The sequence below is a fragment of the Microcaecilia unicolor genome, chromosome 2 (assembly GCF_901765095.1).
Source record: "Microcaecilia unicolor chromosome 2, aMicUni1.1, whole genome shotgun sequence".
Taxonomy (NCBI): domain Eukaryota; kingdom Metazoa; phylum Chordata; class Amphibia; order Gymnophiona; family Siphonopidae; genus Microcaecilia; species Microcaecilia unicolor.
In genome coordinates this window covers 227,693,952-227,717,650 of record NC_044032.1, presented here as the reverse complement: position 1 = coordinate 227,717,650, position 23,699 = coordinate 227,693,952, and the positions used below count along the sequence as shown (strand labels likewise).

The following is a 23,699-nucleotide window of genomic DNA, read 5'->3' as shown; positions in this document are numbered from 1 at the left end:
TCTAGTGCATTCGACATGGTAAACCACCATATACTACTAAGCATCCTGAAATACTTCGGGATTGGTGGAAGTGTACTTAACTGGATCAATGGTTTCCTAACTACTAGAACACATCAAGTGATATCAAACTCGAACATATCACCATGGAAAACAGACTGTGGAGTACCTCAAGGATCACCACTATCACCACTCCTTTTCAACCTAATGATGACCCCACTAGAAGTCCTTATCCAACCAAGGCCTTAACCCTTTCATATACGCAGACGATGTCACAATATACATCCCTTACAAACATGACCTAACAGAAACCACCAAAGAAATCAAACTTGGCTTGAACATCATGAACTCATGGGCGAATGTATTTCAACTAAAACTGAACACAGAAAAAACACACTGCCTAATCCTATCATCCCGATATAACACGAGCAAACCCACCAACATAACCACCCCAGACCACACCCTCCCTATCTCAGACAGCCTGAAAATTCTCGGAGTGACAATCGACCGAAATCTCACACTAGAAAGCCAAGTGAAAGCTACAACAAAGAAAATGTTCCACTCTATGTGGAAACTCAAATGAGTGAAACCATTTTTCCCGAGGGAAAATTTCGTAACTTGGTACAATCTATGGTTCTAAGCCACCTAGACTACTGCAATGGAATTTATGCGGGATGCAAAGAACAAATCATAAAGAAACTCCAAACTGCCCAAAACACAGCAGTCAGGCTCATATTTGGAAAAACGAGATTTGAAAGCGCAAAACACTTAAGAGAAAAACTACACTGGCTCCCAATCAAAGAACGTATTGCGTTCAAAATCTGCACCCTCGTCCACAAATCATCTATGGCGAAGCCCCGACATACATGACAGACCTCATAGACCTACCAATCAGAAACATATCAAGATCAACACGAACATACCTAAATCTCCACTACCCAAGCTGCAAAGGACTCAAATACAAATCAACCTATGCATCCAGCTTCTCCTATATAAGTACACAATTATGGAACGCACTACCAAGCACCATGAAAACAACATATGACCACCTAACCTTCCGGAAACGACTAAAAACCAATCTGTTCAAAAAGGCATACCCTAATGATCCAATTTAAATGCCTCAACCCTGCAACACAACAAAACCAAAGCTCGTACTGGACATCACTTACTCTTCCTCCTTTATGATTCCTCAATCTATCTGTCACGCATGTACTTTACCACAACCTCACTCTGTATTTGTTCATACCGATATTGGTGATCGCCTCTACAGTACTATGTAAGCCACATTGAGCCTGCAAATAGGTGGGAAAATGTGGGATACAAATGTAACAAATAAATAAAAATAAATGCCTAAAACACCCCCTGTTTACAAAGCCATGCGAGCGGCTGCTGGTGTGCTAATGCCAACAGAGCTGATTCACTTTGAATGGGCTGTATCGGAATTGTTGCGCAACTTTGTAAATAGTGGGGGGCAGATACTCATTGATGGGCAATGAATACTGCTTCTTACTGTTGGGGAGCATAACAGAACTTATTTGGTTTTCTCTTCTGTTTTCCTTAGGCACACGTGAATTTATTGTGAGATAGGGTACAGAGAAGTGTGACAAAAATGATAAAAGGGATGGGACGACTTCCCTATTAGGAAAGGCTGAACCGGCTAGGGTTCTTCAGTTTGGAGAAAAGATGGCTAAGGGGAGATATGATAAAGGTCTATAAAATAATGAGTGGAGTGGAATGGGTAGACGTGAATCGTTTGTTTACTCTTTCCAAAAATACTAGGACTAGGGGGGCATGCAATGAAGCTACAAAGTAGTAAATTTAAAACGAATCGGAGAAAATTTTCTTCATGCAAAATGAAATTAAACTCTGGAATTTGTTGCCAGAGAATGTGGTAAAAGAGGTTAGTTTAGCGGGGTTTTAAAAAGGTTTGGACGGCTTCCTAAAAGAAAAGTCCATAGACCATTATTAAAATGACTTGGGGAATATCCACTGCTTATTTCTGGGATAAGCAGCATAAAATGTATTGAACATTTTTGGAATCTTGCCAGATATTTATGACCTGGATTGACCACTGTTGGAAACAGGATGCTGGGCTTGATGGACTTATGGTCTGTCCCCATGTGGCAATACTTATGTACTTATCTGAACTAATCCCTTTGAGACACAATCAGGCTTATTTTCGAAAGAGAAGGGCGCCCATCTTCCGACACAAATTGGGAGATGGGTGTCCTTCTCTCAGGGTCACCCAAATTGGCATAATCGAAAGCCGATTTTGGGCGTCCTCAACTGCTTCCCGTTGCGAGGATGGTCAAAGTTCCCTGGGGCGTGTCGGCACCGTAGCGAAGGCAGGACTGGGGCGTGATTAAGAGATGGGCATCCTTGGCCGATAATGGAAAAAAGAAGGGCGTCCCTGACGAGCACTTGGTCGACTTTACTTGGTCCATTTTTTTTGCGACCAAGCCATGAAAAGGTGCCCAAACTGACCAGATGACCATTGGAAGGTATCGGAGATGACCTCCCCTTACTCCCCCAGTGGTCACCAACCCCCTCCCACCCTAAAAAACAAAAACAAAAAACTTAGAAAACATTTTTTGCCAGCCTCAAATGTCATACCCAGCTCCATGACAGCAGTATGCAGGTCCCTGGAGCAGTTTTAGTGGGTGCAGTGCACTTCAGGCAGGCGGACCCAGGCCCATTCCCCCCCTATCTGTTACACTTGTGGTAAATGTGAGCCCTCCAAAACTCACCGTACCCACATGTAGGTGCCCCCCTTCACCCCTTAGGGCTATTGTAGTGGTATACAGTTGTGGGGAGCGGGTTTTGGGGGGGCTTAGCACCCAAGGTAAGGGAGCTATGCACCTGGAAGCAATTAAGTCCACTGCAGTGCCCCCTAGGGTGCCCGGTTGGTGTCCTGGCATGTGAGGGGGACCAGTGCACTACGAATTCTGGCTCCTCCCACGACCAAAGGGCTTGGATTTGGCTGTTTTTGAGATGGGCGTCCTCGGTTTCTATTATGGCTGAAAACTGGGGACACCCATCTCTAAGGTCGACCATCTCAACCGTTAATAGAATAGCGTTTGATACTGAGATCCGCACCCAATTTTAGGCATGAGGATTTACACTAAGTAAAATCGGTTGCAAATTCTCATGCCTAATGTGTGGCTATTCTTTATTCTATAAAACCTGTGCGTAAATTCCAAGAATGCCCCTGATCCACCATATCTTCCCATGGCCACGCCCCTTTTTAGATCCACACGTAATTCTGCATGGATCCCGGCACCTAAACATGTGAGTAAATTGATGCCAATTAGGGCCCAATCAGTGCTATTTGGTTTATTATTCAATTAAATTGCATGCAGAAATTGGACACGTGTGAAAATGTTAGTGCCATATACAGAATTAGGCTGTTGGTGTTCAGTGGTCAGTACCTGGGATTTGGGCCAATGTCCTAGAGAAGAGTGGTTTTGGTATGATTATTTTAAAAATAAATAATAGAAAAACAATCAAACATATCAATGGCAAGTGACCGACTCACCTGCAAATGTGCAGTAGAGACTTCCCTCTCTGTCCCGCCCCCGCGTCAAGACGTGATGACGGAACATAGAGGGAAACTGCGCTGAGAAGTGCACCACACGGAAGGGGAGGGAGGGAACCGCCAAGGTCACTACCGCTCCCCCCGGCCCCCCTCCACCCGGGCCGGGCCCTCTCTTCTCCATTGAACTTACAGCGCCGAAACTGCAGCAGGCAGATCAGCTCCCATCAGCCTTCCTTCCCTGTCTGTGTCCCGCCCTCGCCGACGTTATGTCACACGAGCGCGGGACACAGGCAGGGAAGGAAGGCCGACGGGAGGCGATCTGCCTTCTGCGATTTCAGAGGTGAGGCGCTGTACGTTTAATGGAGAGGGCCCGGCCCGGGTGGAGGGGGGGAGGAGACATGCTGGACATGGGAGGTCTCAGAAGGAGGGGGGTCTTGGAGCTGGGAGGGATGGACGGAGGGGGGCCTTGGAGCTGGGAGGGAGGAGGGGCCTTGGAGCTGGCAGGGAAGGAGGGAGGATGCTGGACATGGAAGGTCAGAAGGAGGGGGGCCTTGGAGCTGGCTGGGAGGGAGGGACGGAGGGGGGCCCTTGAAGCTGGGGGGAGGGAATGGGGCCTTGGAGCTGGGAGGGGAGGGACAGAGGGCCTTGGAGCTGGCAGGGAAGGAGGGAGGGTGGGGGCCTTGCAGCTGGGAGGGAGGGAGTTACACATCAAAATAGAACATACCAATACTCGCCCATTTTAACGGGCTTAACGGCTAGTTTTAAGATAATATCTCACAAGTAACAATTATTTGTTGGAGCAATACAGAGCAGGATACAAGAAAAACAAACAAGAAATAAGCTGCTCTTCCTTAGACCACAAAATATTGGGGGGAGCAGTCAATGAAAGATAAGGAGAATAAAAGGTAAATCAAATACAACAGGAAAGGCTAATCAAATGATTATCCCATCATTTTACAAAAATACAACCTACTAGCAAAGTCAGACACCACCACCTAATACTTCCTTCGATTCCAAAAACAAACTGCTCAAGAGCAAAGAAAATATACTTCATACCCAGATACTTAATAATACATTTACGTGGATAAGCAAAAAAGGCCCTTCCATGATCTTGGGTCTGCTTGGTAACATCAGGGTATATCCAGATCTTCTTCCCATAAAACAAAGCATTTAAATTCCTGAAATAGAGTCTCATTAAGGAGTTCAAATCCTGTTCAAACATGAATGATATCAACAATGTAGCTGTTTCCGATTCCTCAGACAATGATGTCTCTAAAATTGCGGAAATATTCAAATCTTCCACTTTCTGATCAACACCCAATACTCCCCAATTGATCTCCCCTCTCTTTAGACAAAGTAGGAATTTAATATACTTTGTTCAATGGAGGAATACCTTCTGAATAATATTTAAGCACCTGTATCAAATATCTTTTGAAATCATCAAAAGGGACATTCCTGGGAGGAACATTTTCAATTTGTTCAATCTTATTGTGTAAAAGAACCTTATCTTTCACAATAGAAGAAGTAAGATCTTGAAGGGATTTCACATCCATCTGTATATCTTTAAATTTGTCCTGAGAACTCCAATTTCACAGTTTCCAAACTCTGCGAAATCAAATCAACTTTACTCACAAGCGTCAAAAGCTCTTGAGAGCTGACTTGGAGTCCGGCTTCTGGAGAGCAATCCAAATGCTCTCCAACGAAGCTGCCATGGGTGCTCCTCCCTAGGACAAAAGCCCAGTCTGAGCTCCAGCATTGTTCACCTCTCCCCTGACGCCCCTATTGTCAGTGTATTTGAATGAAGCTCCCCTAGCTCTCTCTTCTGGCAAGGGTTGAGCTTCCACTGCTGCTGGGTTTGAAGGGCATTGCGGCGGGGTCACAGGGTATAAGGTCACATCCAACTCCATGGTCTCGAAAGCTCCTTCACTCTGTACCACTGCAGGGTAATCTCCGGAAATGCTAGATGGGGACTGGACAGTATACCGGGCCAGCATTTGCTGAACAGGGGAGGACGTAAGACCAACTGAAGGAGTGGTCCTGACTATCCCCTTAAGCTTGGTATGAGGCATTCCTTCAACGAAAAGTAAGTTCAAGGGGAAAAACGAAAGCAAACAGAAGAGAGCCGGTAGCTGCATGGAGTCACGTTGCCATCTTGGCCACTCCCCCCAGAAGCATTCTCCACCTTCTGTTCTATTTTTAATGGCATTCCTTTCTTGTCTCTTGAATTTTATATTATAAACTGCTCTGACCTGTGCGTCAGAAAGAGTGGTACAGTAAGTTTTTAAATAAATATAAACATGAGAGATCACGTGATGGAGTGGTGAGGATGCAAGTCGACAGTGCTCTGGAGTCTCACTGCCAATATTTTTGCTTTAATCAGGCATTGCACAATTGTCCCTGTCTCTCAACTTTAAGTAGCCACCCTACGAGCTATATAACAGGTTTATTATGGCAACTGGATCAGCAATGTCCGCTCAAAGTGCTTAACTGTACAATAAACTTGCCTTTAGTTTAGCCACTCATTTATTTATCCCTTAGACACCAATTTATTTATCCCAACTGACTATGTACCACGCATCTTGTTCCTATCATATATCTGCACTTGGCCCCTCAGCTATATGGTAAGCTGTATTGTAGAAAAGCATTAGTGTCATAGCTATATTTAATGTTCTAATTGTGTGCTAATTAGATATTTCATTATTATTATACTGACATCGTATCATATCTCTGTTACAGTTACCAATTGTTCCTGGGGTAATCAAATACCTAAAGATGTGATGGACACTCTTACCAGGATAACCCAGTTATCAATCACTGATTTAAAGTAATCTCAGTCTAATCCATGCTACTAAAACAAGACAATTCTGATTTTTGAGAACATCCTACAAGCTTTCATCCAGCTTATAACCCATGTCAGACAATTTAGATATTTAATTTTCCGACATGGGTCTGTATCATGGGCCTAGCAACTGTATATCATCTGCATATGCAAAAAAGCAAATGCCAAAGCACTGAACAATATCCTTAACAGTTGCCAAAAGACATTAAACGACAATGGATTTTAGAATACGAGATGTTAAAATGGGTTTACTTTGTCACCATGATGGGTAAAGGAAAAGGGAGGTTGGGTCTGTTCCTGGAGTCAACTTCCTTTGTTAGGTTGGCGGAGGGGCTGTAAGAAGCCAAGCCCCCTCCACTTCATACATGATATATTTTGCTTTTGCTCTGATGACAATTGCTGGTTTGTCGTTAATGGAGATGGTTTATGTTGAAACTTCAATAAAATAAGATTTAAATGTAAACAACAATGGAGATAAAGGTGAGCTTTGTAGCACTCCCCATTTCAATGGCCTAGTCCCAAACTGTATGCCATCAAAAAACCACTCTAAATGGTGGTCTCTAAAGGAAAGAACTAATCCAATTCAATACTTTCTCCATCTGTTAAAAAGGAAGGTGGTCAACTTGCACTTCAGCATATCAAGAGAAACTTCATGATCTAAATTTGACTCGGGTTATAGAGAAAGACAATGCTGGGATAGTCCCTGTAACATTAATTGTAGAGTTTGTATTAGAGCCAGAAAGCGATTGAATATTGTGACTTTTCTTTCATATAATGCATGTCACCTTTCTCAATTGTAAAGTCAGAGCATTTCTTGATTTTGCATGTAACTATACAGAAAAGACGACAAAAGTTTTTGGTTTTGAGATCTTGAGTTTCCCAGTTAGGGGATTTACTTTGTTTAAGTTACCCCTGTAAACGTTTGGTTAAGCCCAATTCCGTTAAATATAGATTTTAAGATTCTGAACATTTAAATATTTTCCCAAATTCTAGACCAGCAGACGATATATCTGTAGCTCTTGAACCTCTCTTGGCATCTTCTGTGAAAAGAGCATCTGCTACTAGCTTCTGGTTAGATACCTAGATACGTTTTTGCCAATTTTTTCTAAAACAGTGACCTGTCTCTCCTAAAAAAAAAAAAAAAAAGTTTGTGGACTGGATAATACAGTTTTTATTCTTAAATTTACTTGATGGTTTAATCTTTATGGGGCCCTTTGACTAAGTGCTAATGTGTGCGTACCACAGGGTAAAAAGTGCTATCATGGGGCACCCAACCCATGTGCTAAAAAACAGAATTTATTTTTTAATGCTGGGGGCGTGGCTGAGGACAGACAGTAGGCATGTTCTGCGCTAATCATTAGCGCAGCTACATCGCCACATGCTATCTCTTTAGCACATGACCCCTTAATGCCTAGAAAACAGATGTTGGTAAGTGCTCACACTTTAATGGCCACACATTAATGGGGAAATTAGTGCATGGCTGTTAATGGGAATAATGGAAATGGGGCCATTTTACCGCCACACTAACAGTGGCCTCAGCGTGTGGGAAAGACCCATGCTAGGGATTCCACAGGTCACTTTTTAACGTAGCTTGGTAAAAGAACCCCTATGTTTCCTCGCTCTATTATGTTTCTAAGATTATTCTTAGCATGATCTTTAAAATTTCCATTTAAAAAAAAAAAATTCCCCATTATACCCATCTGGGCACATCTCACTATTAGCAAAGTTGAGTTTACCAAAGCTGATGAAAGGTTTGGTGCAATCAATAATACTGTACATTTTTGTCCAAACAACTACAAGAATTCTATCCCACTTCCAGCTTTGCCCTTGTCGATAAACCTCCAGCTTTTCCTTACAGGATCTACATGTCCATTTTACCAGCTTTGTCAATGCTTGCTGTGAACCATCTCATCTATAGTCCACAGTCCTGGGCTGCAATTATTCATCTCTTACTTCTCCGTAACTATTCATGTGTACGGTTTGATCGACATATGGTTCCAGGAGTAACACTAGGTATTTCCTACCATATTTGTGCATCTGCCATTTATTTTTACTTTTTGCTGATCTACTTCTTTAAAGCAGAGACAGTGGGTCAGTACCCTAAATGGGATAAAGCCCAGATTTGGGGTCACCACATATTTGGGTTGTGGCCACAAAAAAGATTGGTAAGCACTGCTCTAAAAAGTTTCTCTTCTTTTGCAAATTCTGTTTCCTTCCTTCCTAAGTACGACCCATTCCTCTTGCATGGCAGAATACTTGCCCAAGTTTAAGAATGGAGACCGATTCTGGATGTTTACTTTCATTCTTCAGTATTTTTTGTTTATTTAGGTCAGGCCTGGAACTTATAATAGTAGTTTATATATATATATATATATATATATATATATACACTAGCCGTTAAGCCCGTTAAAATGGGCGAGTTTTTTTAATTTCACCTCCATGTGCAGCAAGTCTGCTCTGTCCCCTGTCCTCCCCCCATGTCCAGCAACCCTCCTCTGTCCTCTTCCCTCACCCCATGTCAAGCCACCGTCCTCTGTTCCCTGCCTTCCCAAAGAGACAGTGAGTGTGAGTGAGAGAGAGAGCGTGCTTGTGAGCTGTTAGTACTCCCTGTGTGAGTGGAGGTTCAGTGTCTCCTTGTAGTCAGTTGTTGGAGCTGTGTGTGAGTGGAGGTTCAGTGTCTCCTTGTAGTCAGTTGTTGGAGCTGTGTGTGAGTGGAGGTTCAGTGTCTCCTTGTAGTCAGTTGTTGGAGCTGTGTGTGAGTGGAGGTTCAGTGTCTCCTTGTAGTCAGTTGTTGGAGCTGTGTGTGAGTGGAGGTTCAGTGTCTCCTTGTAGTCAGTTGTTGGAGCTGTGTGTGAGTGGAGGTTCAGTGTCTCCTTGTAGTCAGTTGTTGGAGCTGTGTGTGAGTGGAGGTTCAGTGTCTCCTTGTAGTCAGTTGTTGGAGCTGTGTGTGAGTGGAGGTTCAGTGTCTCCTTGTAGTCAGTTGTTGGAGCTGGGTGTGAGTGGAGGTTCAGTGTCTCCTTGTAGTCAGTTGTTGGAGCTGTGTGTGAGTGGAGGTTCAGTGTCTCCTTGTAGTCAGTTGTTGGAGCTGTGTGTGAGTGGAGGTTCAGTGTCTCCTTGTAGTCAGTTGTTGGAACTGTGTGGCAGTGGAGGTTCAGTGTCTCCTTGTAGTCAGTTGTTGGAGCTGTGTGGCAGTGGAGGTTCAGTGTCTCCTTGTAGTCAGTTGTTGGAGCTGTGTGGCAGTGGAGGTTCAGTGTCTCCTTGTAGTCAGTTGTTAGAGCAGTTTGAAAGGCAGGCTCGTTTTTCAGTCGCGTGCCGGTCTCCCTCCCCCCTCCCCGCATACATGTTGTTGTTGTTCCGCCCCTTCTGCTGACTCGTGCTGTTCAGTGAGCCAAAGGGGCGGGACAGCTATGTCTTTGCTTCATGCTGCAAAGCAGGACTTGTGTGTGTGTGCTGTGAGTGAATGCACCTGTTGACCTTTTTCTGTTGGCCCCAGAACGTTTTTTTGATCAATGCTTGGTTTCTGCTGCGGGTTTTTTTGTTGCCTCAGCCACTTCGTCGTTCCTGCTGTGCCCTTGTACATGGTGGTTCTCTTCTCCATCCTCCCTCCCTCCCCCACTGATGTCCACGCCCCCTCCTTCCCTCCCTATTGGCTGCATTACGACCTCCTCCGATTTCCACGCCCCCTCCCTATTGGCTGCATTACATCCTCCTCCGTTTTCCATGCCCCCTCCCCTCCCTATTGGCTGCATTACGTCCTCCTCCGATTTCCACGTCCCCTCCTTCCCTCCCTATTGGCTGCATTTACGTCCTCCTTCGATTTCCACGCCCCCTCCCTCCCTATTGGCCTGCATTACGTCCTCCTCCGATTTCCACGCCCCCTCCTTCCCTCCCTATTGGCTGCATTATGTCCTCCTCCGATTTCCACGCCCCTCCTCTCCCTATTGGCTGCATTACGTCCTCCTCCGATTTCCACGCCCCCTCCTTCCCTCCCAATTGGCTGCATTATGTCCTCCTCCGATTTCCACGCCCCCTCCCCTCCCTATTGGCTGCATTACGTCCTCCTCCGATTTCCACGCCCCCTCCCCTCCCTATTGGCTGCATTACGTTTGGTACAGGAGCTGCTGGTGGAAGCGGGGTTTGGAGTGTTGCTCCTTGAACGTTCGGTCACTACTGCGCATTTGCGGGTGAGTACGGTCACTCGCAATTTATAAGTTTGATACATACATACAAACAAATGATTATTTCAGGAAGCTACTAGTTACTTGTGTAGATAGCCAGAACACAAATTAAAAGGTATGTGGTTTGGATGCGTCATTTAGACAGGAATTCCCCATTTTACAATCGGAACATATGTATATTTTCCAAAACTTTCCTGTTCACTTTTGTAGTAGCAGTGAAGAAGGCATACAGTTCATAAAAATGCTTGTTCTGGCCAGGGCTTTAAAAGAGGGGTTGAGAGACTAATTTTCTTTAATCTGTTTCTTATTTAACCTCAAAATTAATTTAAAAAATAGCTCTTTTAAAACAGCACCATTACACACTTGTATGTGGAGGTTGTGAAATCTCTTTCATGTATAATCATTAGCATCTATATGTGGAAGATTCTGGGCAATTCTGCTGTCTGTGCATATATTTTTTGTAAAACTGCTCTTCCATCTCTATGTGCTGGCAAGTACACATGTGTCTGCCAGCATCCAAATATATATTTTACAAAACGCTCTAGGTTTAGCAGAGGCTTTTATAAAATGATGGGGGAATCATGGAAATCTCCACCTGAACATCAATTCTTACCTCAACGTACTATGAAAATGGGGCTTATAATTTACTCCTGAGACTCATTCTTCCTTTGGCTCTTGGAATATACAGTCTCGGCATACACAATGATTCTTATAAATTACCTCATGGCCATAGAAGAGTTTTCTTATTCGGACATTCAGTTTTTCTAGATCTTTGTGGCCAGGCTACATTTTGAAAGCTGTAGGAGAGTATGGGGTTCAAGAGGTTTATGGCATAATAGTAGCAGTACATTACCTCCTTTTTTTACCTTCAAAAGTCCACCTAACTCTTTACCTTTTCATTAGTTTCTATGGTTTATGTCCTACTACAGTGGGTTCAGGAACAAAAACACCCTTACCTGTTGTAACTATTTTTTCCTGAAAGTTTTGTACTATTCATAACATTATATTTACCCTTCAGTGTATAAGTTATGAATGGGCAATTTTTTTATCCTGATGTATGGCCAGTATGTTTTCTTCCTTTTCCTTAATATATATCCATTATGGTATCACTTTGCAGAGGGTTTGCTATAAATTTTATTCAACAGGAACGCCATGTAAAGTTACAGGAATTCTTTTGCTTTCTACAGAAGAACATAAGAATAGCCATACTGGTTCAGACTGATGGTCCATCTAGTCTAGTATCCTGCTTCCAACAGTGGCCAATCCAAGTCACAAGTACCTGACAGAATCCCAAAGAGTAGCAAGGTTTCATGCTACTGATCCCAGGGATAAGTAGTAGCTTTCACCACCTCTATATAAATAGCAGATTATAGACTTTTTCTCCAGGAACTTGTCCAAACCTTTTTTTTTTAAACCCAGATATGCTAACTGTGACCAAATTGATAAAGGGGATGGAACTTTTCTCATATGAGGAAAGGTGAAAGAGGTTAATGGCTCTTCAGCTTGGAAAAAAAAAAAAGAGACAAAATCCTGAGTGGTTTAAACGAGTAGAAGTGAATCGATTTTCTACTCTTTCAAAAAGAACAAAGAGTAAGGGACACTCAATGAAGTTACATGGTAATATTTTCAAAACAAATAAGAGGAAATATTTTTCACTCAATGAATAATTAAGCTCTGGAACTCTTTGCCGGAGGATGCAATAACAGTGGTTAGCGTATCTGGGTTTAAAAAAAAGATCTGGACAATTTCCTGGAGGAAAAGGCCATTGGTAGCATGGAATGTTGCTGCTATATTTGGGTTTCTGCCCGGTTCTTATGACTTGGATTGGCCGCTGTTGGAAACAGGATACTGAGCTAGATGGACTACTGGTCTGACCCAGTATGGCTCTTTTTATATTCTTATGTTCTCTGGCAACGAGTCCAGAACTTAACTATTCATTGAGTGAAAAAATATTTTCTCCTATTCATTTTAAAAGTATTACCATGTAGCTTCATGGAGTATCCCCTAGTCTTTGTACTTTTTGAAACAGTAAACAATCGATTCACATTTACCCATTCTACTCCACTCAGGATCTGAACTGAATGAGCACTGTTGTGTGTCAGTGCCATCGCCATCAGATATCACTTGTCTGCGTAGCCAATTCATCTGGCTTGTTGGAGAAATGAGAAAAAGAAAGTCCCTGGGTGATAGTGAAAAAACCTAGCTCTGGTTTTAACCGAGCTGGATGTATAAAAAAAAAATGCTCCCCGCCCAAAGCAAACCTCCCTTTCCCCTTTATAAACTATAAAAGCTACTGCTGTTTGCCAGGATCCCCTACCTGAGAATGTCGGAAATGAGTGCGGAGCATCTGTCCAATATTCTGTGTATGGGAGAGATCAAGGGCTGCATCTACTTCATCCAGAATATAGATTGGGGCCGGTTTAAAAAGCAGCATAGCGAGAATTAGAGACAAAGCCACCAAAGACCTGTGAAAAACAAAAAAAAGAAAAAAAAAAAAAGTTTGAGATTATCTAATAGCTCATTTCTTGTTGTATAACAGATCTAGTCTCCAAAATGTTATTCCCAGTTCAGTGCACTTACAGTGATGTGGAAAAAAGGCCCCTGATTTCTCTTATTATTGCATATATGTCACAATAAATGGTTTCTGATTTTTAAACAAAATGTTATGTTAGACAAATGGAACCTGAGTAAACACAATTGTTTTAAATTAACTTCAAAATCCCGTCAATAACTAGGGTTGTCTTATCTATGGGTCATTCTCATCAGTGCACTCCGGTTATTGCTAGTTTCATAGAAGTACAATCAACAGACTCTGGTTGTGCTGAAATTGCTTTAGAGGATACAGCCAGTGCTATATATGTACTTGGTGCGGGAAGAACTCTTAATTCTGGGTGAGTGTGAACTGTGTTCAAATTAAAGAGAAGTTTGGAGGGAGGAGTACAAGTGAGACTGTGGAGTGATAAAAATAAATAGTAGTGATCGCTTAAAATCTATGAAATGTTCTGGTTGGTTGAAGGTTTGTTCTGAGCATATACACTGAAAGGAAGGTATGCCTGCAAGGGAGTGTGAATGACAATGATCAGCAGACAGCCAAAAGCCATTTGATTGGTGAATGACTCAAGCAATAGGTTCAAAGAGGAAGTTTAGATGAGATGGTGTTGAAAGAGCTGGTGAGTGAAATTCTGACTCTCTCTCTCTTTTTTTTTTTGATAAAAGAAAAACAGAAATGTAAATACTGATTCCTGAATAAAACATTCTCTCCTTGGATGGGAAGGTTGAGTGATTTTTGAAATGAATTTACTAAAGTTTAGAGTGAGAGACATATCATTGAAGGATAAATATATGATCTTCACATACTGAAGTCTGATGATTTAACTGTTTTCTTCTGGCTTTAAGACTGTTCTGACCCTGTTGAAATTTGTGAAAGTATGGGCTATGGGAAAGGCAGGGGAGAGAGGGAGGGAGAGAGAGCGAGCAATGTTGACAGTGGAAGTGGAAAGGAAGGAGAGAGAGGGAGCAATGTGGGACCCAGCCTCGACTTATACACAGGTCATAGCATTTTTGGCCATTTTTAGTCCTAAAACTGCCCTTGACACATAACACGAGATTGACTTATAGACAAAAATATATGGTACTTCATTTATTTAAAGGAACAAAGTTATCCAAAACCCATATCATCCATTGGAAATAGTAACTGTCTCTTAAACTAAATAACTGGTTGCTCCACTTTTAGCAGAAATAATTGTAACCATACGCTTCCTATAATTTGATATCAAGTCTTTCACATCTCTGTTGAGGAATCTGAGCCCACTCTTCTTTACAACTGCTTTAATTCACACACATTCATAGGTTTTCATGCACGAACTGCTCATTTCAGGTCCTGCCACAGCATCTCTATTGGGTTCAAAACAGGACATTGACTAGGCCACTCCAAAACTTTTATTTTGTTTCTCCTCAGTCATTCGGATGTAGACTTGCTTTTGTGTTATGGATCATTGTCTTGCTGCAATAACCCACTTACGTTTTAGATTCTGCTCATGGACAGATACACTCGCCTTAAGAATTTTCTGCTGCAGTGCAGAATTCATGGCACCTTCAATAATGGCATGTCTTCCAGGTCTGGAGGTAAGAAAGCGTTCCCACATTATCACACTACCACCACTGTGTTTGACTGTTGGCATGATATTCTTCCTGTGGAATGCTGTATTTGCTTTACACTAGACATAATGGAACCCGTACTTTCCAAAAAGAGTTCCACCTTTCTCATCTATCCATAAAGCACTATCCCAAAAGGCTTGGGGATCATCCAAGTACGTTTTTGTAAATTTGAGATGAGCACTATGTTCCTCTTGGATAGCAGTGGGCTGTACTTTGCTACTTTCACATGAATCCCACTTATGCCCAATCTCTTTCTTATTGTGGAGTCATCAGCACCGACCTCAGCTAAGGCTAGAGAGACCTGCAGTTCTTTGGATGTTCCTCTGGGAAGTTTTGTGACTTCTTGGATGAATTGTCACAACTGCACAGGAAAGGGGATTGCGGGAATCTCACGGAACAAGATGCCATAGGATTCCTGCAGGAGTGTAGTCAAAATCTCTGATGAATCCAGAATAAAGCTTGAAATGCATTGAGAGAGGTAATTGGAGCACCAGAAAGAAGCTTGGTACACTCATTTGTTTGAATAATGAATAATATAAGAAAAAAAAAAACACAGAAAGCTGTTGGGTTTGGGATGAAATAGAGGGCTGTAAGCAAGTAATAATACTGTCGATTCCTGCAGGTATGAGTGGGGATGGAGGAGATTAATTGTGGAGCTGGGTGGGGATGTAATGGATCTTGGTGGGTATGGGGTTAGATTCCTTTGGGGATGGGCAGGAATGGGTGAAATTTCTGTCCCCATGAAAATCATGATGTTCTCAGCCTGCTCCATTTGGAGATAAGTGTTCCCATTGTTTGGTAGAATCCCAGAAATTTAGAAATAGCATTGGTAGAAGTGACATCAGCACACAAAATGGCAGAAGCTAGCTAGAACTCTGCTCGGGCATAGCATTAACAAATAGCAATTTTGCTAGCAATGGGCTACTATAATTTTTTTTTTAAACAAAGACAACTTGAAATTTAAAGAAAGATGACAATGGGAGGAAGAGGAAGGGGGATGAAGCTGGATTCTAAACCTCAAAGAGATTCATCAGGACAGATCACTGTCTTGTTGTAAATCCCCAAACAATAATGTGCTGGACTAAGCCATCTCCCGTATAAAGTCAAAAAAGGAGAGAGCCTCTGGAGGCAACTTTCTCCTTTCACATGGAGGAGAGAGATCTGAAGGAAGACCAAGGGAACCTACTCTTCCAAGAGGACCTCTGGTAGCTCCTCAGATACCAAGAAACAGTCAATAAAAGTACTCCCCTGGAGACATCTGAGCCTCTGCCTGCTTTGAATGATTGACACTATAGGCCTGGGGTGGGGCATTAAGGTCCAAAAGGACTGGAGATTGGTGCACGGCATTCCCTATGCCCTTTGAAATCTCAGTGTTGATGTGCTCCCCACAGGCAGTGCATGGGCTTTCAGAACAGGCTGGATCACCTGAGATGCCAGCACTGATGCCTTCAATGCCATAGCCTCCGGCCAGGCAAACAGGCACTCTATTTATGCACTTCTCACCAGAAGCAACTAAGTGTTTCACAATAATAGTAAATCAGTAATATCAGAAACTCCATTGTTCACAGTCTGAAAACCAGAACTGCTCAGATTACATGTCAGAGCAATATTCTGTCTGAGATGGCCAAATTGGTGCTTGGTTAAAAGTCAAAACCTTAGTGATAGTGCTTCTTGACCACTAGAGTTTAGGCCTCAGACACCTTGGGGAAGCTTTCCTCCTTCAGTGCATGATATCAGCATTGACACAGATGCCCTTTGATACCTTGGGCATTGTGAAAGCTGGAGCCAGACCATGAGCTTCTGTTGGCTTGTTTGATATAAGAATATAGTACTGTCTGGCAATTTCAATCTTTTCTTGTAGAGCTTTATCATGTTAATTTTTTCACTGATTGATACTCATTTGCATTACTGTAATGCATTGTGTAATATCACAGTATCTTGCTTAGATCATCTTCAAGGTCATACAAAATGCAACTTTCAAACTTGTTATGAGGGCTCACAGGTTTGAACACATATTGCGTCTTCTTAAGGAATCCTACTGGCTCTCTCTATCATACAGTATTAAATTTAACAAATTCTTGTATTGGCTCATGAGGCATTTTATTCTGGATTACCACATTTGTCAGATTTATTGACCCCATATTATCCTCAGTGTTCATCGAGATCTTAAAATCAAAATAGATGAGTTCTTCCAGCACCAGCAAAGACATGTTTCGAGACTACCCATCATTCTGTCTTTTATTATTTAGCTCCTACTATTCCCTCTTGAATTACTTAGACTTGAGTTTAATTTAGAGAGGTCTCAATCTCATTTTTTAACGCTGGCATTTAGAGTAGCTGCCAGTTGTGTGATTCCAGGATTTACAGTTTCTGGAGCTCTGTCACTACTACTAATTTGATGTGACTTGACAATTTGATTTGATCTATTTTTTCCCCTTTCTCTATTTTGTTATGTATACCACCTTGATTGTTTGGTAGAAAGGAGGTATATCAAGTTTTATTAAATAAACAAACATACATATTGGTAAACACCCAGATTGCACCAGTACGTATGGAGGAGTGAAGTCTGTTGAAAAGTCCCTCTGCCTCCATTTGCTGATGGGGCGGGGGGGGGGGGGGGGGTGTCATAACTCATTTGGTCTCAGCTGCTTAGGAATTTGCAATTAAATTGGTACCATGGTGGATTACCAATCACATTCATGTTTCATCTGTAGATCATCCACTACACTATAACAGTTAATATTAATCTATAATAGCTATTCATGCCATCTCAGCTCGGCTGAAAAAGGAGAGAGGAAAACATCAAATCCAACTTGGGAGTTGAAAGCACCTACCGCTGACCTCCGCTGAGTTCCGTTAGGTTTTCCTTCCATGTGCTTCCCAGTGCAACCTTAAATTCTAGCCCATCCAGGACAGATTGCCCTTCTGGGGGTGCCAGCATAGCATTGGCACCGGGCAAAAGGGTTGAGAAAATTGAACCAAAATCTGTATTCACCTACAAATAAGACCACCATAATAATTATGTTAAATATTTTGCATACTAAGGGATCAGAGATGAACAAAACCTTTGTCCCACAGACATAAAGAATGGAATTTCAAAAGGCATGTCCACAGGCAAAAAGATTATTTTATATAGAAAGGTTATTTCAATACATAATTGTCTAGAGAATATGCACATACAGCCTGTATATGCATAAGTTTATCTGACCCAGTGGTTCTCAAGACACATTCAGTCAGGTTTTCAGGATATCCGCAATCTACTATGGAAGACGTCCAATAGGGGACAAAGGAAAAGTGCAGAATTTGTGTCAGAGGTCCACTAGGAAATCAATGAGAAATGGAGAATTTGTGTCAGTCATATAAAGAAGAATTATTAAATTCTTTTGATGACAATCAATGTATGATGTTGAATCATGTTTTTGCCATGTTTAGCACCAACTTTATATAATAAAGCATACTAAAGAGGGGGGGGGGGGGGGGGGAAGAAAATGACTAAAATAAGTTGATGACAGACTCTGTCAGTTAATATGCTGTGACTGTTTGTTTGCTGGCGTTTTGTTCAAGCCAGATGTTGTCTGTATTCTAGATGCTTTGTCGTCAATAAAAAATGTTAAAACTTAAATTCTTTTGATGAAAGCTGTATCAAGCTGTGATTATTATTTGTTATCTGTAATTGCTGAACCAGAATGTACTACACAGGACCTCGAGAAACAAGGAATAAGGGAGGAAATGTGTATATAATCTAGTCAAAGAAGATAAGGTGAACTGCAAATGTTGCAAGCAATGTGTGAGAAAAAGAGAAGTAGATTGTTCACCAAATCTGTAATCACATATGTAATGTGCAGTCATATTTGATTATTGTTAATAAAAAGCCAGAGCTTAGAAGGGAAGTCAAAAGTCAGTCGAGCAAGACTGCTGGACGTTGCAGCTATGAGAATGCTTCCCAAAAGCTTTAGCCATATATATCATTGGCTCTTGTGTCTTAGAGCCTGAGGTCTGTGCAAGAGGAAATATATATTTTGGTGTCTCTATATTATTCTTTCCTCTTGCACAGACCTCAGGCTCTAAGACTCAAGAGCCAATGATACACATATTGGCTATCCAGACCAGAACTGGACCACACTACTGTATGTATGAGAGATTTGCATAGAAGAGGCAGCAGTGAATGCAAACCTCATGCATATTTATTGTGGATTTTCTAAATACACAATTGGCTGTATGCACCTTGAGGATTAGGTTGAGAGCCACTGATCTGACTTAAGTGAAATAGTTAGTGGGGGTAGGGATGGGGGAGAAGTTTAGACTTATATGCATACATTATAAAACACAACTAAACACGTGGAACAAATAACACTTGCCAACAAGAGAGCACCATAAAAAATAAATTAAAAAAACAAAGCAAAATGTTTGTCCTTTCCAAATTAGTATGTGAAACTTGGATCCTCAAATGGTGAGGCTGGTACAATTAATATGTCAGCCACTTGCCACATTCTTCACAGGTCCAAATATTTTCTCACGCCATAAAAATTAAGCATTTGTTATAAAACACTTGTGTATTTTTCATGAAAACGTATTTACCACAAAATCTCACCATAAAAGACGGATCATAAAGGGCGACTAAAATGATAGCGGGGATAGGACGACTTCCCTATGAAGAAAGACTAAGGAGGCTAGGGCTTTTCAGCTTGGAGAAGAGACGGCTGAGGGGAAACATGATAGAGGTATATAAAATAATGAGTGGAGTTGAACAGGTGGATGTGAAGCATCTGTTCACGCTTTCCAAAAATACTAGGACTAGGGGGCATGCGATGAAACTACAGTGTAGTAAATTTAAAACAAATCGGAGAAAATCTTTCTTCACCCAACGCGTAATTAAACTCTGGAATTCGGTGCTGGAGAATGTGGTGAAGGCGGTTAGCTTGGCAGAGTTTAAAATGGGGTTAGACGGTTTCCTAAAGGACAAGTCCATAAACCGCTACTAAATGGACTTGGGAAAAATCCACAATTCCAGGAATAACATGTATAGAATGTTTGTACGTTTGGGAAGCTTGCCAGGTGCCCTTGGCCTGGATTGGCCGCTGTCGTGGATAGGATGCTGGGCTCGATGGACCCTTGGTCTTTTCCCAGTGTGGCATTACTTATGTACTTATATATATGTCTCCTGATAGAAGTAACCGCTCCAGAAACTATATCAAGTTTTGTGAATGTACTTCAGAGCAGAGGCACCTAAAAAATATAAAAAGTATGAGAATCCAAACTCTCAAAACTTGTTAAAGCTTTAGCGGGAGTGCTCTGCTTATCTAATGATCTATATCAATATTAGTATTAAGTGCCACTGAAGCTTTAATAAATTTAGAGAGTTTGGATTCTCATACTTTTACCTGGTTAATATTCAGAACGATTTAACTGGCCAGAAACAGCCGCTAACCAGTTAAATTGTTTGTTCATGGATATCCGCTAATTTTCAGCAGCACTTAAGGTTATCGCTGCTGAAAATTACTGGTTAACGTCTAAGTGAAAACCGGTTATTTTGGTGGTGTTCTGAGGGGGCGGAGTCAGCACTTGGGTCAATTACATGTCGATATTCAGCATTTAACCAGCCAAGGTAACTGCATAAATGGGACCACATAAAACACAGTCCTATCTTTATGCAGCAACCCATGGCCGATTAAGTTCTGAATATTGGACTTAACGTGTTAGCCGGCGACATATAAACTGGATATTCAATGACGAAGCCTAGACATGGCCCGGCATTGAATATCTGGGAATAACACCATCAGTGGTCAAGCTGGTTGAATATTTACCCCTGTATTTTTTAGGTGACTTGACCATGAGGCAGATTCATGAAACATGATGATATGTCAGGAGAGTTATTTCTATCAAGAGACCATTAATTATCACAAAATCTTATCATAAGTTTCACAAAAAATGCACAAGTGTTTTATAACAAATGCTTAATATTTATGGAGAAAAAAAATATTTGAGCCTGGGAAGAAATGTCTGCTTAGTGGTAGTAAAATGCATAGAAAAGACCAAATGTATCTTTTCTGCACAATTCTCTTTAATGTAAATGATACATGCTCACAGAGTTGAGTGTGCTTTAAAAGTGCGTGAGAAGTATTAAGGGGCACAATTCATTCAACTATTTATCACCACTTCCCACTTGCAAAATGTGAGGTATTAAAAAAGTATAACTTTTCATGGCAAATTAAAAACACAGGCTTCAGTTTCCTGCAGAATCTCAAGAATATTAAGGAGTAAGAATTAGAAAGTTCTACAGCAAACACTACAGCAACTATATATCACTCAAAAAAAATGGTGAATGATTGTGAAACTTACAAAACCTCATGGAACAAATAATTCAAAAAATATTTCAAAAAAATTGGAGGAAAAGACCTCATTAAACTGGTGCAAACAATATTATAATCACAAGAAACAGACTAATCTCATAAGCCTGCTACCAGCAAAAAAGTAATCATCGGTCAGAAAAAACCCACAAAAGTTCAAAATTCAAAAACCAAAACAAACTAAATATATTACTTAAATCAAAATCAGTCTAAACATGCTATAACTGAAATCAAGAAAAATATAAGGAAAATAAGATATATATATATATATATATCTCTCTCTCTCTATATATATATATATCTATCTATCTCAAAAGCACACTTAGGGCCCTGTTTACTAAGCTGCACTGTAGGTGCGCTAACTTTTTAATGCATGCTAATGATAGAGACACCCATTATATTCCCACTGGTGTCTCCAGCATTAGCGCGTGCTAAAACGTTTGCGCGCCTACAGCGTGGCTTAGTAAACAGAGCCCTTAGCTTTATAGAAGTCTTGTTCCTCCGTGAAATTTTTACAGCAGAAGCAGCTTTTCTGTGTGATGCACTCTGGAGCTTTCAAGCAATAGACAATCTTCTTAGTTGCGGACATCAGAGCGTTCAAGCAATACTGTGACCCTTAATGCAGCAAAGTCAGGTCCAAACGGTGCCGGTCAAAATTCTATGATGCACAATGCTTTATTTTCTCTCAAAGTCTCTACAAGCTCAGCTGGCATGCATGCACTAAATTTGTATTTATATCTCGCTTTCTAGAACCGTCCTTTAATTGATCTTTTCAGTGTATTTCACCGAATTTCCATAAGATAAAGAACGATTCCCTTACAAGTTGCTGCACAGGTCAACATAATAGAATACCTTTTGCCAGGCAATATTTAAGGCTTCATTTTTCTTTTCATCCAGTTCTTTAATAGTGGCAAGAATTTTAGTCTTATCATTCTCTACGATCCTTTTCTTCTTCATTAAATCATTATACTGGTAAAAAAAAATAAAATCACAAAACAGATTATATTTTCACAAATCATTCTGGATAACAATTAAAATTAACAAAGATAAATGATGACTTGTAAAAAAACTGAGTACTGACTATAGTTTTATTAACTTTGGTATTTACTTTTATCCATCAACAAGCAAGATAAAAATCAGCAAAACAAGTAACATCAGATGGTGCTGGCATAAATCAGTTTTCAGAGATCTAAACAAATTGCTTGGTTTTCCTGAGTATTTGTCACATTCCCACAATGCCACGAGGAGAACCTTGGACTTTTTTTTCTCTCGCTGAAATTAACAAATGCATTCAACTTTCTCCCACATCCATGAAGAATTCTCTGCCAAGTTTCCAGTTTTGGCCTTGGTAGTTCTTGTACCCTTTCTCTATATATAGCCGTCCCACACCTTTCTCTTTCAGTCTGTATTCTTATTTTTACTTTAAATTCCAATTTCTCTCATATCTTTTCGTAAGCAGCTAAAGGAGAGTTGTATTTAGCTGTAGTAAGTCTTCTCTGCCCCCAGAGGGTTAATAATCTAAAGGCTTTTTACCTGAGGGATAGTTACCCAAAGTCCCGAAGAACAGCAGCGGGATTTGAACAGGTCTTCCGTGTTTTTCAGTCCACTGCTATAACTAGGCTAACTCCTCCACTCCAGTTTTCATCACTGAATTTAAACTTAGTGGAAGCCCTCTTTAGCCTGATGGATAAATGGTTTCAAACACTGCACTGAATATAAACTGGAAAGTGGTGAGGACAAATACATGACTTCTGTCTGCAAGACATGTTTGGAGAAAACCATGAGGTAGGTTCGTGTCAATGTACACATGGTCCCACAGTCCAGAAGATCAAGATCTAAGGCACTTTGAGATCACCACTGGAGAAGCTAATTGGCACAGAAAGGAGCACAATAGTGGTCTTATTTACGAAAGGGAGATGATCTTAGCTCTCTGAATGAAAGAAAAAGGGACTCTACAACAGAAAGATGCTCTTCATCTTCAAGAAGAGCGTGTATGGGAAATTTAAGTCCCAACTGTACAGTACATTCAAACATTTAAGTCCCAACTGTACAGAATCCATAGTGCAGAAAGTCCATGCCCCCGAAGCACTTCAATGTAAGATAAAGTTCACAGCATTGATAGCGAGGTCTACCATGCGGATAAGAAGCCTACTGGAAAAGAAATTAAAATTCACAGTGTAATTCTCAACACAGACAAGAAAACTCCAAGACATACTGTGCTATGTACACAGTACATAGAAAGTCCCTATTAGCACAGACAACAAATCTCTCAGAGCAGAACAGAGTACAAAAACTCCTGTGAAAGTCAAACATTTGGAAGTGAATTTTGCAACTTCAATTTGTTTACTCTCTACACAGAAAATAATGAACTGAATGATGACAAAGCTCCCGAGTCTTATCACACTCATTCAAGGTGATTATGGGGAGATTTTTTTCAAACATGTATGAAAACTATGATACCAAAAACTCTCATTTCCTATCATGGTAAACAAATAAATCATATTTGCACAAATCATTTTGGGTAACAGCTAAAATTATCAAGGGAGAATTAGCCCCAGACTAAAGAATATTCTAGTAGGCTCTGAGAAATATTAAGTTCTAGTATTCTCTAACTACATCTCTATTTATTCAATAGAAGAAGAAAA

General features: G+C 41.1%; 1 protein-coding gene across 1 annotated transcript in view; it reads right to left on the bottom strand.

Moving 5' to 3' along the window:
* SMC2 (structural maintenance of chromosomes 2) overlaps positions 1-23,699 on the bottom strand; it is a 147,035-nt gene that overhangs the window by 2,278 nt on the left and 121,058 nt on the right. The window contains exons 21-23 of the mRNA XM_030193751.1: positions 21,907-22,023; positions 17,542-17,702; positions 12,867-13,014 (exon numbers count right to left, since the gene is read on the bottom strand). Coding sequence (XP_030049611.1) covers positions 12,867-13,014; positions 17,542-17,702; positions 21,907-22,023 — 426 coding nt within the window. The remainder of the gene's footprint in view (positions 1-12,866; positions 13,015-17,541; positions 17,703-21,906; positions 22,024-23,699) is intronic.